The sequence below is a fragment of the Buceros rhinoceros genome, unplaced genomic scaffold (assembly GCF_000710305.1).
Source record: "Buceros rhinoceros silvestris isolate BGI_N320 unplaced genomic scaffold, ASM71030v1 scaffold12473, whole genome shotgun sequence".
NCBI lineage: Eukaryota > Metazoa > Chordata > Aves > Bucerotiformes > Bucerotidae > Buceros > Buceros rhinoceros.
The window spans coordinates 73,460-90,244 of record NW_010403092.1 but is presented as its reverse complement, the minus strand read 5'-3'; the positions used below and the strand labels follow the sequence as shown (position 1 = coordinate 90,244).

The window sequence follows — 16,785 nt, the reverse complement described above, 5'->3', positions numbered from 1 at the left end:
AACATGTACTAGTTGCTGAGTGGTAATGCCAGATTGTGTCATGGCCATATGCACTAGCTAATCCACAGTACCTGTGGATTAAAGTTACTGTTCAGTAACTGCAGTTCATTTACAGTATCTTCAGTTACCCAAGTTCAGATGCTAAGACATAATGTAATACTGCAGAAAGGTACAGCTGTAGCTGTCCAGCCTGCTTTGGTATGTGTGACCTTGGGAGGTATGGGGTACAGAGATGGGGAATGATATGGACATGGGTTGAAGTCCCAGTCTGCCATGGTAGATACCAGCAACAGGAAGGAACTAGGGGGTGTGTTCTTGTTTTAAGATGAGAAGAGAGTACAGCAGGAAGTTATATCGCACAGGCTTAGTGTCAAGTTTTGGGTTGGAAGTTATGGGCTATTGGGAAGCACAGGGTTGAAGATGGGATTTCAGATGAGAGGCAGAAGCAGTCATAAGAATTTATGGATCCATTTAATCTTCCTTGTCTACAGATAACCCAGAGTATGCTTCTGTAATAGATTAAATGTTTCCTGTGAGGTACTTTTCTTAGAAGACGCCTTCCCTTGATCTGAAAAGGTCTTGGACAGGGATCATCAACCTGTGACAAATCCATGGTTTTGTGCCATGAGTTAAAGGGCATACTGTGCATTCTGAGGGTTAGGCAGAATGTCATGGTCCATAGCTGACATGTCCCTTGAGCTCTGAACTAGCACATGATTCTTGAGGTCTGTTCCTGCCACTGTCAGTTAAAGCACCCAGGACCTCAGAAGAAGGCCACACTTGTCTTCCCACACTGAGCTGGACTAAGAGCCCACGCTCAAGCCTTTGGAGTATGATTCTGGAGCTGATCCCCTCATTGAAGCTACTGACAACTACATTAACTTTGATGAGAACAAAGGCTGGGACCCATACGAGCAGCTCATGTCAGATTTAGCAGTAGCTACATTCTTGCGCGCAAGGGAAAACTTACCACTTTGGAGGCAATACTGGATGGTAAGATTTTGATGTAAATGATTTTGGAATATCAAAACATTGACATCATGTTACAGTCTTTAACAACCTCCGAGGGCTACATTCAGTCTGAGATTTTAACAACCCACTCATTGTTAGCACATACCAAGGGCAACTCTTGCTGCTGATGCATCGTAGTTGATCCAGAATGACACCCATGATAAAATAGTAATCAGTATGGAGGGCATGTAGGTTTGAAGAATGAAGTAGCCAATATTTCTCTTCAACCTGAAGCTCAGTGAGAGTCTTGGATAGGCACCTGAGGAAACGGAGGGGAAAACAGCGTTATTTACACTTAAGAAAAGATACTTGCAGATAGTCGTCTTCCGTTTCCGTAGAAACTAAAGCAGGCACATTTTAGGGGGTAGTATGACATCTGCAGAACAGTAGGGAAAATGCCTTCACTGTATTACTGATTGATATTAAAAGAAACCTTGCAGTGAATATAGTGATATCCAAGCCATTTGTATTTGGTAAGAAAAGAGAGAGAGAATAAATTATTCTAGATTATTGAACAGATGGGTGAGCACTGGTTAGTTTTTAAAAACAGATGCTTAGGTCTCAAGTAAAATGCTTATCTAAATACACAGTTTTATGTATAGTATTTATATTGAGAGGATTAGTAATGTGCATAGATTTTTATTTACATGAAAGAGTTGTTCATGAGATGGCACTTCTTAATTACATCTGAACTATGAGAAACATGCTACCTGTGGTGTCAAAAATAAATTGTAATGAATCCTAGTGAGGAAAAGCTTTCAGAACAGATCCTCTAACATCAATTAGAGCCTGGCAAAGTTTTAATTCCAAAAATATTTTAAGCAATAAAAGAGATGATGCTATATGTGTATATATATACATAGGATTCATGAACTGTTACAATTGAAGCAAAAAAAAAAAAAGAAAAAGTTAATAACCTCAAACAAAACATTTTATCATTTAACTTCAAATTAGTGTATTTCAAAATTGGCACTAATCTTACTGAATATATTTTATATATTTAGGAATCTCGAACAGTTCAAAAAATAGTGACTTCTTTCACCAAATGCAAAGGAGTTCAGATGTACAAGAAAAGGGTAGGCATTCACACAACATTAGCTACATGATTTCAGTGTTCGCATTACTAGTCTTGGATATTGTGCATCTAATAGCTCATCTAAAAGCTCTAGTTACAGTCAACATCCTGAAAAACATCCTAAAATACAAAGGGTCCAACTAGATATTAGACCATATCCCACCCATTCTAATGCAAATACAGACAAGATATGAGAGATTATATCTAGAAACAAAAAATTACAATCTTTCCTTTAAATTGTGTCCCCTTTAAATTCCATGAGCATAAGAAATTACATTTGCCCGTATACACTAGAATGACGGATTTCCTGAGAGAGAAAGTGAAAGAAGGAATAGAAAACTGCAGATTTCTCTTCATCACATTCCTGATAGTTTGGTATACTTCTGAGTCATATGACAGAAAAAATGCTACACTGCTGCCAGGCAGTAGAACATGCAGGGATTATCAAACTTTATGCAACTATCCTTAACTGTTTTATCAAACAGTCTCAGTATAACTATCACTGGACAAAGACATATCTGGTAGATACATCTGGTTGCTATGATTACTTCAAGCAGTAGTACTTTTTTCCCAGGATGAAATGCCTTCTAGTTTCATCAACAGAAGAACATTGGTGGAGTCAGAAGAATTTATTTCATCATGAAAATCAAAACAAGGTTTTCTGCTAGCTAAAGCAGTCAACATGATTTTCAGCAAAGGATCATTTAGACATTAGCTTGCTTAACATCTTCGTTCTCCAATGAAGAATGTTTCATTTAAAAAGACAAATTCTCTCTTTGAAACTGTGCTTGCTTTTTTGCTAACAAAGCTCAACTTTTTCCTTTAACGTCTTATGAAACAGCTTCCAGGGCCTCATGTCTGCAGACTATGTAGATAAAACAGGAGCATACCCTGCCATCATGAAATACATTAACAATGTAGCAGACCTGATCACCTTTCTGCAGTAATGGGGGTGCATGAGACAGAAGTCTTTACAAAGCTCAGTTGAGAAAAATTATTTCATACAATACACCACCCACGCAAAGGATTCTCTATAAATCTCTTTCTTTCCGAAAGTTCTGTCCAGGTCTGGGTATCTGTGGAGTATCACTGATAGAAGTCATGACTGGAAAATCTCCTGTAAAATACTTATTCTTTGGTAAACAGTCTGAAAGATTAATTTGAGAAAGTTCAGTGGAACTGAGTCACTGAATCAAAGCCTATTCTTGGGCTGCTGCAATACCAAAGACCCTGGACGCACTGGGGAACCTCAGAGAAAGAACAGAGTACTTTGGTATTGCTAAAGCAAGGAAAATGATGTGGATGGAGGAGGCATGTATCAACAGTGAAGAGAAGTAACGTCAAGTATGTCAGTAATGTTCGGTAATAAAATCCTCAACTGAGAAACAGTATAACAGAACAAGCTTTAGACATTTATTTCAAATGCTTCATCTATGACCATCATCTATTTATTACCTTACCACCATCTCGCTCTAATGAGATAAGGTAATTACTGAAATTAGTGGGACTTGGCCTTAAAGGTGGACTCTCCAGACAGACTGTCTCAAGGACAGAGACATCAACTGAAGACAGAAGACAGAACCCTAAGAACCATACCTAGGGCCAAGGCTGTCAGTGCTGCTTGTTTTCCTGCTCTAGAGTTGGAGCTGGACTGTAACAGAGAGATTCCATTGTGAATCTGAAGGTGCAACATTCCTTTTGAGATGTCCTATGACATCTCAGACACCAGCATGCAGTTGGTGGTTATGATATAGCCTCTGCACCTTTTTGATCAGCTGGAGAATATGCCCTATGCCATCTCCAATACCAGCTGATTAAGTGACTCACTTGAACTGCATACACATGAGCTCAGTGTCTAAGCTCCAATTACATTTACAGGAGAGTCAGTTCATCTAGTCAGAGTCAGTCAATCTGGTAAATGAAACCTAGAGAATTATCCATCTCCTCCTAAAACAGACTCCTATTGCTGTCTGTATTGAGTAGTTTCCATCAATTAAGACACTTAGTTCTTATATAGACACTTAAACTATATTCAGCAATTATATTCACCTTAAATCGGAGCAAGATGAATCCCACCCAGCCTTGCAAGTCTCAGGGTACAATTTTGGCACATTTCTCAGTCTCACAGAGGTAAGCAGAATGTCATCCTGTTTTGCGGTGATTTTCCAAGCTCAAATTTTATTGGGAGGTCTGAACCTCAGGAAATTTTAGAGTAAGTTGGTCTTCGTATAGTTCAGGTTGAAATTGAATCATGAACTGTTAGCCTTGTTTTCTCATACTATGTAGCCAGAGTTTTCCTTTAGGGAGCTCTCCCTGAGACTACAAAAGTTTATATTACTCTCATCTGTATTGCTTTTATACCTTCACAGATGATCTATCTATTTGCCTTGCCTCTAGTGTGCCATCTCTGCTATAGTATCTCACCTCCAGCAAACAGACCACAGGAATCCGTGGAAAAAAAGGCATTAGAAGAAGGAGTACTCCTTATTTCCCCTAATTATTTCCTCCTCTTTGTCTGGATGGCTAAAGCTCAGTGAAAAAGATGGGTCCTAAACTTCACGGATCAAAGATTGTAATCCTAAATCTTTATTTATCTAAGAAGGAACCATCTTACATAATTTATTTAATAAAAATAGATTTTTTTTGTGAGCTCAACAATTACACTGTTACCTGCCTGATTACGCTTAGATAATGATTGGTTCAGTTAATACTCAGTACATTTAGAGATTAATTATCAGGAAATTCTAGTTGTTAACACTACATCAAAATTTGGGGTTTTTGCCTACAGAAAAGTGTTGTTCAGGGACCAGATTTGTTACCATTCCTCCCATCTCACATAACATGTTTATGTCTACGAGCTAATTTAAATAGCACAGAAATAACAGAATTTGGCCTTAAGTACTTAAATCTAACAACAGTACTGAGAATGCAGGCATGAAAACAAATACTTAATCAATAACTGAGACAAAAATACTCCTCTTTCATATATTTGGGCACTCGGTAAGAAGTAATTACTTGTTTCTGTTTCAATTTCATTAAAAGCTACAAGCTGAAATATCTAGCTCCAAGGCTAAATTAGTCTCTTGCTGTTTTATCCAAGTACGAACCAAGATAACAGAGTTGGTCAGTTACAGAATTTGTATTTTAATATGTTCTTCTGGGAAGGTTCTTTGGCTAATTGGAAATGTTCTTTACAGACTGATCTTTCAGAATAGAGCAAATAATTAATTTTCAGATCTTTTAAGACTATCCTCCTCTTACCAACAGGTTGCTAATCTGGCTCTGACTGCTATGCATCTTGAAGCTTTTAGGTGGTGTTTTACATACCCCCATTACTGTTCAGTTTCTTAGTATTTCCAGCTAACAAACATTCAGGAGGCAAATTCATCTCACAGGCACTAAATTTCAGGTGTCTGCATGCAGATATTTACACATGGATGGTGCAGAAGCTCTCAGTGTAAACCACAGGGATCTAGATTTGCAGCCACCTAATTCTAAGGGTATGATTTAACTGCCTACAGAGAGGTGTCTAATGCCATTTGAGATGCATTAGGCTACTGAAGAACTTCACTATAGTTAAGTAATTAATACTGAAGAACTAGATGGTCACATAGGACACAAGACTGTAAGACTCTGGAACAGCAGCCTAACTGCTAAGCACAACGCTCTGCAACATCACAGGAGGCACCAGATGCCTATTGTTTAGGCAACAGAACGGGGCTCTGCTAGGATAGGATTAATTTCCACAGCCAGGATAGCCAGACTGAATCAGCCAATGGGATAGTCGATACCATACTGATGTCATGCCCAGTACATATAAGCTGGGCCTAATTGGGAGGGGGGGCAGTTTTTCCAACCAACATCTTTGCACAGTGGGTTGCGTCTTGACCTCAGGGCTTGGTGTGGCAGCCGTAAGCAGGGTGTTGTAGATGTTGTTTGGGATTACTTTTTTTTTCCCCAAAAAAAAGGTGTTATTGGCTCATGCTTGATCTCAGGTCAAGAGCAACCCATAAATTACCACACACAGAACCCTGGCCTGGTATTGCCTATCCTGAACGTGGATAGAAATAATTAGTTGTACAGATGTATTGTATTTTGTTGTATTTTGCACTTGTCCATACTGACTTTTTTACTTTGTTTCAGACTCATTTTGCCAATTTCACAAGGTAATTTTTAACTCCAATGTTATGCTTCAACACGCATGCACTCCCTCCGGTATTCTTGCAGCCCTGCACAGCTTTCTGTCTTTTTCTATAGGGTTTTTCCCATCTTACTGTAGCTTCTCAGTAGTAACTATGGGAACAGATTTTTCCACTTGCATCACAAGGATTATACAGCACTGTTCCTCATGGAAGTTAGGAGAAATAACGACTCCAAAAGCTGTTTATGGCATGACTCTGAAGTCTTCTTTTAGTTTTGTTCAAAGCACACTAGTACTGAAATCCCTGAAATGTTCACTGAGATACTGCACTCAAAGAACTAATATCTTCCCTTGAGACTTCAGTAACCTCAAAGCCAAAAAAACAGCGCGCCTGACTTATTTTCCATAAAAATACAGAAAATGGCCCTAATTACTAGGACCATAAAGTAGAGTCTTGAGAAGAACTCTGAAAAGAGTGTTGTGACTTAATTCATCAGATGCACTAGCACGGTTCAGATTTAGAATTAAATATGTGGTTTTGAGAAACAGATGTGATGTTTCCCCTGCATGAAAATACTTGTTACAAAATCTCATTATTAATCAAACATTTTCATAATGTCCTGTACCAAAAAAATAGTAAATTCAGTATTGTGTCTTCATCAGTGGCAAAATTTATATGCTGCAGAGAACGGTACAAGAAAAGTGGAGCAATCTGTTCTCTGTGACTGTCTCACCCTACTCCCTAATGTCAAGCTGTCTTAAACCCAGAAGCATGATACTTTTTTACTCCTTCCACAAGTCGTTTTAAGAGAACTGTTACGATTCTGAAAATCTGGTCAATCACATAGATGTCTATGCCTAGTTTTCATTCTCTCTCATATTCGTCTCACAGATCTTTGGATTTTCTCTTTTCCCTGAATTTAACAAATCACTCTCATCTCTGAATTACCAAATCATGCCTTTACTGAAATATTTCATACCGAACTAAAAGGTGGCTTTGGACTGTCATAGAAACTTCCTAAGTAATTTCTCTGTATTCTCATCATTGTCCAAAAGAGGCATCCTGCAAAAGCATATCCAGTCCTCTGGAAGGGCGGGTAAGCCCTGGCTGACAAAGGTGACACTACGTGCAGAACAGAAGGATATAGGATTAGAGTATCTGTTTCTCTACAGAAAAAAACCCTTCCATTCACAACAATAAGAAGAACAGCTGGCGAAGCCCCTCATATTAATTTAAATCCCAGCAATATTTACATTTTGTTCTGAAATACAACTTGTGTTTCTGTGTACTTTGAAACAGATGCTGTGTCCAAAGGGTGGGTGAAGTGATGCTTGCAATCATAACAGAGGTGTACTTCACTTGTTCTAGTGCACTGGCACAAACTGAACAGCACAGTCCTGTGGACTGAAGAGCACTGAAAAGCCAGGGATCCCAAACAGAAGCCCCCGCTTGCTGATGGCATTCTGTGTTGCTTTGGTCTTGTCACACATAACAACTTGCTCCTATGGTGGTGTCTAACATAAAACACGTAAATCAACATTCCGCTTTGTCACCCAAAGGCACCCAATGAGTTACAAGTAACTTTTATTATGTCTTCAAGGAAACAAGGAAGAAACCCAGAGATTTAATTTTAGCATCTTAACAATGATGACAAAAGCACTGGCTATGTATAGAGTAGTATATACGCATCAGTGCAAATCAAGGTACGAAAGACATTACACACACAGTGCAAGAACAAAACAAAAATGCCATAAGAAGTTGCAGGGAGGTGCTCATAGAAATGGTGGCTTTTTGAACTAGGATGCCAAAACATACTTATGAATGATCAGCAACCCTTTAGGCTACATTTAAACCCATGATTCAGAGGTGAAACACTTCATATTTATTTAGATTATAGCTACTTAGGTGTCTGGGTAAGTAACACACACACACACAAGAAAAAGAAACACGAAATGCTATTTCATCATCAGCTCCTTCTCCCAGGCTTTATCAAGTAATTTCTCTAGTCAAACACACAGAGTATACATAATTATGATTAATAATGATTAATTATTATTAAAAAAACAGTAACTGACATATAAAAGGAAATTAAACACTAAATGGGTAAATGACAGTACATGCCTGTGGCAAAGACAACATTCTTTGACACCAGTCTGTATTCCACGATGGAGAACTGAGGAAGCTCAATCCTCTCCACGCCAGTGACTGCGTTATCTCCACCTCTCCAGTAGAACTCTATGTCATCAGTAGTGTAGCCATCTGCAGGCAAAGTAGGAGAGTACGTCAGAATCAACGGCAGACTCAAAAGTATCTTCAAACACAGTACAGGTGGTTTGTCATTTGAGACAGTAAAAAAGAACATTTCTTCTGTGTGCCTGTGGGAAGGCTCCTGAAGAGCTGTGCCACTACAGTCTGCCCAGGAATCTTAGGCAAAATACTTCATTCTCCTTTTTTTTTTTTTCCTTTTGATATCTCTCCTAAAATTCACATTGAGATTAATGGCCCCAATGAGACAGATAATGCTACCCAATAATCTGCAAAATTGCAGATTAGCATGATTGAAGACATTATACACATTTAACATGGAAATCGAGTATATATTTATGCTGATAATCACCAGAAGTTGGATTATTCAGTGAATACAGATAAACATAATTGGGGCAGATCTTTCCCACTCCACTAAACAGTGTTAGTTGCACCATTTCCATTAGCTTCTGCGGCACAGGACTGCAGTTTAATATGGAGTATATACTAGCATTTTCTGTATAAGGCCCACAATCTCCAGCCAATTGCAGAAACGGAGCATGAACTCCTGAAGCGCAAATATACATCTGAATATTGCAATCCTAGAACATGTTTAGGTGGAAGAGAAATGGGGCCAATCTGAAAGCCCAGGGGTCCTGCAGCAAGACCATCCATCCATAATAAAGTATACTGAAAGAAAACGATATCGTAGTGTTTGCTCTCTTGAAAATTAATCTGATTAAAATATGAACATTCATTCTCTTGCATTGAAGGTAAGCATGCAGTCACTGCCTCTGCTAAGTCAGGCTGGAGCAACAAATTACTTCATTCTTTCCTAAAACTCTTTTTCTAGAAATGGATAACCCCTTACATCTTTTTAAACAGTCAAACACACAAGCAAAAAATCCAAAAGGTGATAATTCCATGATTCACATCGTGTTTATAGACACCAGTGTAAATATTAGCCAGTGCTACAAAAGGAAAACTGCCCTGCATCTGAACTAGGGTTTATGTGCGTTTTCTTATGTACATACAGCTTTCTATTTCCAGAGTACAGTTTTGCTCATCTAAAGGGTATCTTCTCAAGTCCATCATACAAGCTGCAGTGGTTGTGATTCTGAAATACAAACAGCAAACAGAATTACTGTACAGCCAGTAATCCAGGTTTTGTTGTTGTTTATTTTTCAAAACAGGGCTCTCTGAAGAATGGCTTACAGTAATAATCCACATATGCAAATATTACACAAACATTTGCTGAGATTAAAAACCACGACTTCATATTAGAAAATACGAAGCTAAAAAAGTCTGCTACAAATGCCAAACAGCAGTTCCTCAGCTGCTCTGCAGATCAGGGGGCCATCTTCTCTGCAGCCAGCATTTGCAAGTGCCCTTCCAGACCCTCCAGCACAGTGCTAGACACAGGGCTATTAATTATGGAGATGGCATGGTCTCCTCAATACCGACTACTAGCAGCTCCAGCTAAGTATATAAAACTAGGACTAGCATGGGGTCTTAGAGAAGAAAACTCAGTCTTAAGACCATGATGATTGATGAACAGGGTCTTAGCAGTGATCAGCTTTACAAAGCTATACTTGATTGAGCAATCAAAGATCTTGCTCTTGAGTCACTTGATAACTGAGCTCAAAGAAACCATGCAGGAACGCTTGGGTATTGCTGCTATGAGGTGTCTATCCCATGCTTTAGTACGTTCCCCTACACTGATCTAGGTGTCATTTAGGATCCTGCATCAGAATCCACATGAGCTAAGTTGATACAAGAGGGAGGGTAGTACCAGGATTTAACTAGTATGTTGTATAACTGGCTTTAAATGCCAGCCATGCAGACAGAACACATGCACTTACAAATTATTAATTTGTCAGAATTACTAAAAATTATGCAGCCAGCAAAACTGAATTCGACTTACTAATTGCCTTATGACTCTAAGGTATGTATTTTTATTTTGGCCTCTTAACGTACCACATGTAGTGGTTCTGTGTCACAAGTTCCAGTATCAGAAACCGCACATTCTTGCTCAAGTAACTTTTTACACCTCAGCAAAATAGTTTTTAATTTCTTAAGTATCCACCAGGAAAGAAGATGCAGCTAGATATAGACAGAAAGAGATTTATCCCATTTACTCAAAGTAAGTTGAGTGTGCTGAGGTCCCTCCTGAATGGACATTTAAGCAACCAAATTTTACTTGCATAAATGCTCACCAAAATCAAATGTTAATTGCTCAGGCTTGTGCATGCTCCCAAGAAAAGCAGGTTTATTTTTTATGGGATGGGATGCTGCCTGACACAGCAGGACAGCCAGGTTTCAAGAACTCATCATTGCAGCACTGACAGAGATACAATTACGAGCCAGACAAAGATAAAGCAGTACAGAGATACACATGCATTTTGGGTGAAAGCAATACACAAAGGAAATCATTTTTAATTGCTTAAAATACCCTACACCAGTTATCTTTCCTCTGAATAAAGATTCTCTCATCCTTCTGGGCTGATTGCCTTTGATTATATTGCTATACTGTATAGGAACCCCACCTGGGATGTGCTGGGAGGTGCTGCACAAACAACTGACAGAAGGATATTTTGTGTCCCCTAAAACTTTACAAAATAAATCAGTCTAAGCACTATAAACACTTCTGATGTGACTACTTCACAGTCTCGATGGTTAATTTTGATCCTCTTTTCATCTTGATACAGAAATACATTCATCCAAAAAAGAACAGAACTAAGCGCAGTTGCCTTGTCTTAACAATCACAGCTAACCTTTTCACCTTGCAAATATCCATCATGTTTTATATATGAGTGATAACTACGTCAGTCCTTTCAGATAAAATACATATGTTCCTCCACTCTATTTATTTATAACATTTAGCATTGTACTGCCTGAGAACAAGAGGACTATATATGGCAAACACACGATCAGTCAGAAAGTATTTTTGATACATGGACTATGATGTCATTATTTCTTTTTTGGTATATTTCCAAAAAAAGCTGTTGCCTCATCTTACGTCTTGTATATTGTTCTGAACAAGGCAGAACAACAGTCAGTATCGTGTCCAAAGAAAAAATCCCCAGAAATGAGTTAAACTTTAAAAAGCCACTGTCCCATCCCACCACTCTCATAGACTTTTGCTGAGGTAGCAAACTGTTTCCTCTGAAGTAGAGAGAAATCTTGGATAACTGAAGGTCAAGTCTTTCAAAACTACGATAAATCCTACATTGTTTAGAAGAGAACACAGAACAAGTGTGGTCTCAGGATCACTTCCATTATGTTTTTTCTGAGAAACTCTACGGTTTGTATAATTGGTTGCAAGCCTCCAAAATTTCAGTGAAATCTGAAAGTGGTGCACATGGGTTATATGTCTCCAATATTCTCAGTGACCCTGTGTTTTATGGCACATAAAACTCCAGGTTCTGGTCTCAGCCCACAGAATGAATCACTGCCTCCAGACTGCAGCTTGAGGCCAGTGCCATCAGGATGCTCTGAAGCCACAACACAAGAAGATAGGCTAGTGGTAGAGCAACACAAGGTGTAAGCCTTCAAAGAAAAACTGAGCCAAGGCTCAGACACTTTCTTCCTTCTGACCGCAGTGACCTGTATTTTGCCAAGACTGAATTTCAGACAGTTATCCTTTATTAAGTAATTCAGCTGCTTCATGCCGTGCATATCTGACCCTGGATATTGTGTGCTTTCAGAGGAAAGGGAATGGAACGTGTGCCACACATGAGCCACTGGCAAAATCCCTGCTAATCAAACACTATCAAGTGAAATGTAACCTGCTTGTGGACACTGATATTTTGCAGAAGAGGTAGCTAACTTATTCAAATACATTATTTTTTGACAGGTAATCCTCACCTGAATAACTCCAAATGTTTTTAGAGTATGACAGAAAGTCATCCTATAAATTATTACGATCACAAAAGCTCTATTCTTCATCACTGTTTTATTATATTGCTTGTGAGTTCTTCAGACGAGGGAAACAAAAACACCTTGTATCATTTTTTGACCTTTAACTACTTCTGGAAATAATCCTAAACCTGCAGTGTTCCATACTGGGTCAATACCATTGGAGATGAAAGCCTCCTTTTGCTAAAAATAATTATAGAGACAATAATTCCTGAACATCCTCAACTTTTTTAAAGTTTCATAATAGGCTGAGTCTAATTTTAACTTGTCTAGAAAGATTCACCCAATTATAGCCCATACATGATATGTAATAGGAGTTAAAGAGGTTGAGGGGCCAAGACCCAAGTCAGGTAAAAAGCTAAATTGATGATTAAAAAAAAAAAAAAACAACAATAATGATACTAGACATATAACCCATGTGCACCACTTTCAGATTTCATTCATTTTTATATTAGAGACTCTTTATCCTGCACTTCCTATGTGCAGCAGTCTTGGGCATTACTTATGCTTAAAAATAGAAGAAACTTCCAATGATGGAAATGGATTTGCACCAGCAAATTCTTGTTTTCCTGGTACAGTTTAAAACACTGGAGCAAATGGAGTAACCTGTCCAAAGAAAGCAACTTTTTTATATGACTGAGTCTTCCATTAAGATTTTTGCTTAGGGTAGTAAAGTTTATTAAGGGAAGGATTTTTCAGCATTCCTAACCATAAAAACTATGTCAGAAAACAATGAAAACACTGGCCAAGCCTAAAATAGGTAGAATGCAGGATAATGTAAGGTCATTTTGCACCTTTGGTTTGAAATATAACATGTTGCAGTGCTGACCACTACTTGAAGAAATCACTGAAGGTTCCCATAATCACGGCCTTAACTGCGGCTCATTCCATCCAACCAGGGCTGCTTGTGGCTTTTTCTGTATTGACTACAGACACATCAAGAGGCAACATAAGCTCCCACACGCAATTTTAGTGCCTGTATTTTGGATGAAATTTTCAGGTTTACAGTTAATGTGTGCCTTTCTGCTTCCTATAGCCAGCGGGCTTTCCAGATATGGTGACTCTACAGAAACAGACAAAACCTGACTGGAGGTGCTTCTGGCAAAATTAAGAAACATCGAGCGTGTCATTTGTTTTCCATGGGCATCTTTCAGAGTTACAGGGAAGGTTACATAACAGGCTACCCAATGTTTGTCATAACCTTGTACCAGGAAGCAAATATCAACAATAAATAATGAGAGTGATGAAATCTTCATCATGGAAGCACAGACCTGAGGCCGTAAAGCACCGTTCCGTCCGGGTGAAGGCGAATCATTCGATTCTTCACAGTAACACCATGCACAAATGATTTCTTGTCATTTAAGAAGTAAGTGTCAGGCACCCAGAGTTGATCTGCCACTCGGTTATCAAGCGTAAGGTTGAGAGGTATGCCAGCGTAAGCCAGCCTCTTATCTCTCCAGTACTGTTGAAAATACATAGTCAAAGTGTAATCCTAGCAAGAAAAAAAAAGAGAAGCACAACAGTTAATCATACTTGGTGTAACTAGAATAATAATTTCTTTTCCTGTCACTAGCTTATTTTGCTGTTGGTTTAATTTAAATTTAAATATTTTTGAAAAAAATGTTTAATAAAACCCTTAAATGTTCCTAACACTTATTAAATAATTCAAATAATTCAAGTATCACTCTAGTGTAAGGTAGCATTTTAAATCTTAAGAAATTCAGCTAGTATTGTTATCTTTTGTTTTGCTCCTCCTTTTCTTTCACATAGTTCTCCTGACTACTACTGAAAATCATGATGTTTGTGGAATGATAAGTGAGATAATAGGTAAGTACTGCCATCTTCCCCATTTTTAAAAATGATGGATGGATGGAAAAACATTCAATGGATTTTGAAGCAGTACGTCAATTTTTGTCAGAAAAATGAGCTGTAAAAACGGTGTTTATACATGTGCCTTTGTGTGAGACTGCATCTTGGGGTGACATAAGGATTTTCTTACCAACAGGCCACATCAGTACTTGTAAGACAACAAACTGTAGTAAAGTCCCACTAATGCCGATGTTTGGTTTTCATACTTTTGTCAATTAAGGTTCATGGTGTCTGTTATGAGCTGTGCTCACTAACATAAAAGCCTAGACATGGACACAGAAGCCTAAAACATATATTTAAAATTCTTTATTTAATTTCAGAATTTGCTAACATGACTTAGCCATGTCTTAGTAATGCTATATTGCAACACTCGGAAAGTCTTAGGCCAATAGACCTTGTTCATTAGCTTCATGGTAGTATAAAAATAAATTTTAAAAAGTCTGGAAACGTTTTAATGTTAAGTGCCAAAAAAAAAAAAAAAAAAAAAAAAGAAATACCAAAATTTCCCGTTAGAAAAGAAAAACCTTTTACTTTTCTTTCCCTTATAACTTCAAAGTGCAGAAGGACATTCTCCTTTTTAGAAAGCCTATTTTTATGCATAAAATAAAAAAGGTGAACATCTGAAAATAACACTTCCATATATATGGAAATGAATGTTTACAATTAAAGAAAACACCAGGTTTAGGTATGATAATACTGCCATATTTAACAATGAAAAAAATGAGACCATAAGCACAGGCCATTAAAACTCTGATTTTCAAATTACAGAATTGCTCTAAATGATAAAACTCTTCATGAAACTCTTCACAAAACACTGAGAAATTTATGTGATCTGCAAACACATTTAAATATTTAGCAGCAGGTGTGCCAGCCACAGGATACCTGCATTTGCATCTGGTTCTACAAGCTGGTGATGCAAAAACCCTCAGGCTTGCTGCTTGTTTGGGAAAAAGATGCTCAGGCATTCTACATCCCAGGAACGGTCCATTCTTGTAATGGGTTTCATGTGGAGGCAAGCCAATTTCAGGCACTGATCCTTCCCTGCTTCCCTCAAGCCCTACAGCCTTTCCTAGAAATAAAATGAAACTTCAGCGTGTCTTTCACACTCAAGAGGCTTTGCATTTTTTATTCAGTGATTCATCCTCTTTAACGAGGGAGTTGCTATAGCTTTAAGAAATCAAATGTAATTGCTTAGAAAATAAACCATTTTAGATACCAAGGACAAGCTGTTCCCATTTTAGGAAACTAATAGGAGACCTTTGAAAACAAAAGGGCTCCGTGATGGGAGAAAGGAGCTTGTGTAGAACTGCCTGGAAGGAAGCTCATTCCTCAAAACTCAAATCCAACGTGACTGCCCAGGAGAATGTGCTCCGACCTTGTTGTCAGAAGCTTTCTTCGGTGGAACTAAGGGTCTCTGTTCATTGGTGAACGAGGTAGATGCTTCACTGGGTGCACTAGCCTTGCTCCCATTAGCTTGTCAGGAAGACCACATCTGTCCTCGTGTTCTCTGCAACCAATTTTCTGACACTGATGCATTAGAATTAATATCTTCTACCAGCTCTGTTTTGCCTTAATTGAAGTTTGATTCTATTAACATTCAAAATTTGCTATGTGCTTGGCTTCTATAATGGTTTGCACATCAATACCAAAGCTGTGGACACACAAGCAGTACACCACAAGCTCCCTATGTGTAAACGCGCAGTATATGCACAAAATAATGCTAAACAGGAAGAAAGAAATGGGATTGCACTGCACAGCATTGGAAGAAGTGAACTGGTTAGCACCAAAATGTAAGAGAAGCAGTACATTTGATCAGAAGAGAGCTTTAGGCTATCCTCCTCTTTCCTTTGGTTTGAGATAAAATAATGTTAACAGCTTATGGATGGAGTAATTAGCTAAGTAAAACACATGTAACAATACAAGCAGAAATAGTCTGTCATTTTATTTTTAAATAATAAGACTTACTACGGCAGGGAACCACACAGAAGGAAGTTTACTAATTACACACAGAAACAGCAACGTCCAGCACACATCAAGACCTTCCAGTGTCTTGACTGAAAGACAAACTTCCAAAACACATCCTCTAAGGTACAAATTTCATTGACGTTTTCTCAATCAACCTTCACTTCTTCCTTAATCTTAACATTAAATAAAAACCCCTATCTATACTTCTGCTAATGTATATGGCTGTATTTGCATATATTGAAAGCAATGATATCCCAAAATGTTATTAAAAAAAAAAAGAGTACATTATTGCATGTGAAATATCAGTTCATTCCCAGTTCTGCACTTGGTATCTACTAAGGGAAATGCTCCAGCAGCATGTTCTGCAATGGCAATGTACTACCCAGATACACTGATACGTCTGCCTAACCCCACTCTCTGCTCTTTGAACAACAGACATGGCAGAAATAGAGTGCTCGACCCAGGAAAGCATGTGTGCCACCCCACACCTTGAAGGATCGCTGTGTATTTGTGCTCTGCCTGCCTCACCTGCTCTGAAGAAGATGGGATAGAAAGAATTAA

At 38.3% G+C, this 16,785-nt stretch overlaps 1 protein-coding gene across 2 annotated transcripts in view; it reads right to left on the bottom strand.

Annotated features, from left to right (window-relative positions):
* The window catches only part of LOC104490573 (gamma-aminobutyric acid receptor subunit beta-3), a 28,021-nt gene extending 14,143 nt beyond the window's left edge, over nt 1-13,878 (bottom strand). For both annotated transcript variants that reach the window (XM_010132872.1, XM_010132873.1), the window contains exons 1-4: nt 13,662-13,878; nt 9,507-9,589; nt 8,350-8,487; nt 1,118-1,270 (exon numbers count right to left, since the gene is read on the bottom strand). In XM_010132872.1, coding sequence (XP_010131174.1) covers nt 1,118-1,270; nt 8,350-8,487; nt 9,507-9,589; nt 13,662-13,867 — 580 coding nt within the window. In that variant the 5' untranslated portion in view covers nt 13,868-13,878. The remainder of the gene's footprint in view (nt 1-1,117; nt 1,271-8,349; nt 8,488-9,506; nt 9,590-13,661) is intronic.
* Nucleotides 13,879-16,785: the final 2,907 nt, after the last annotated feature.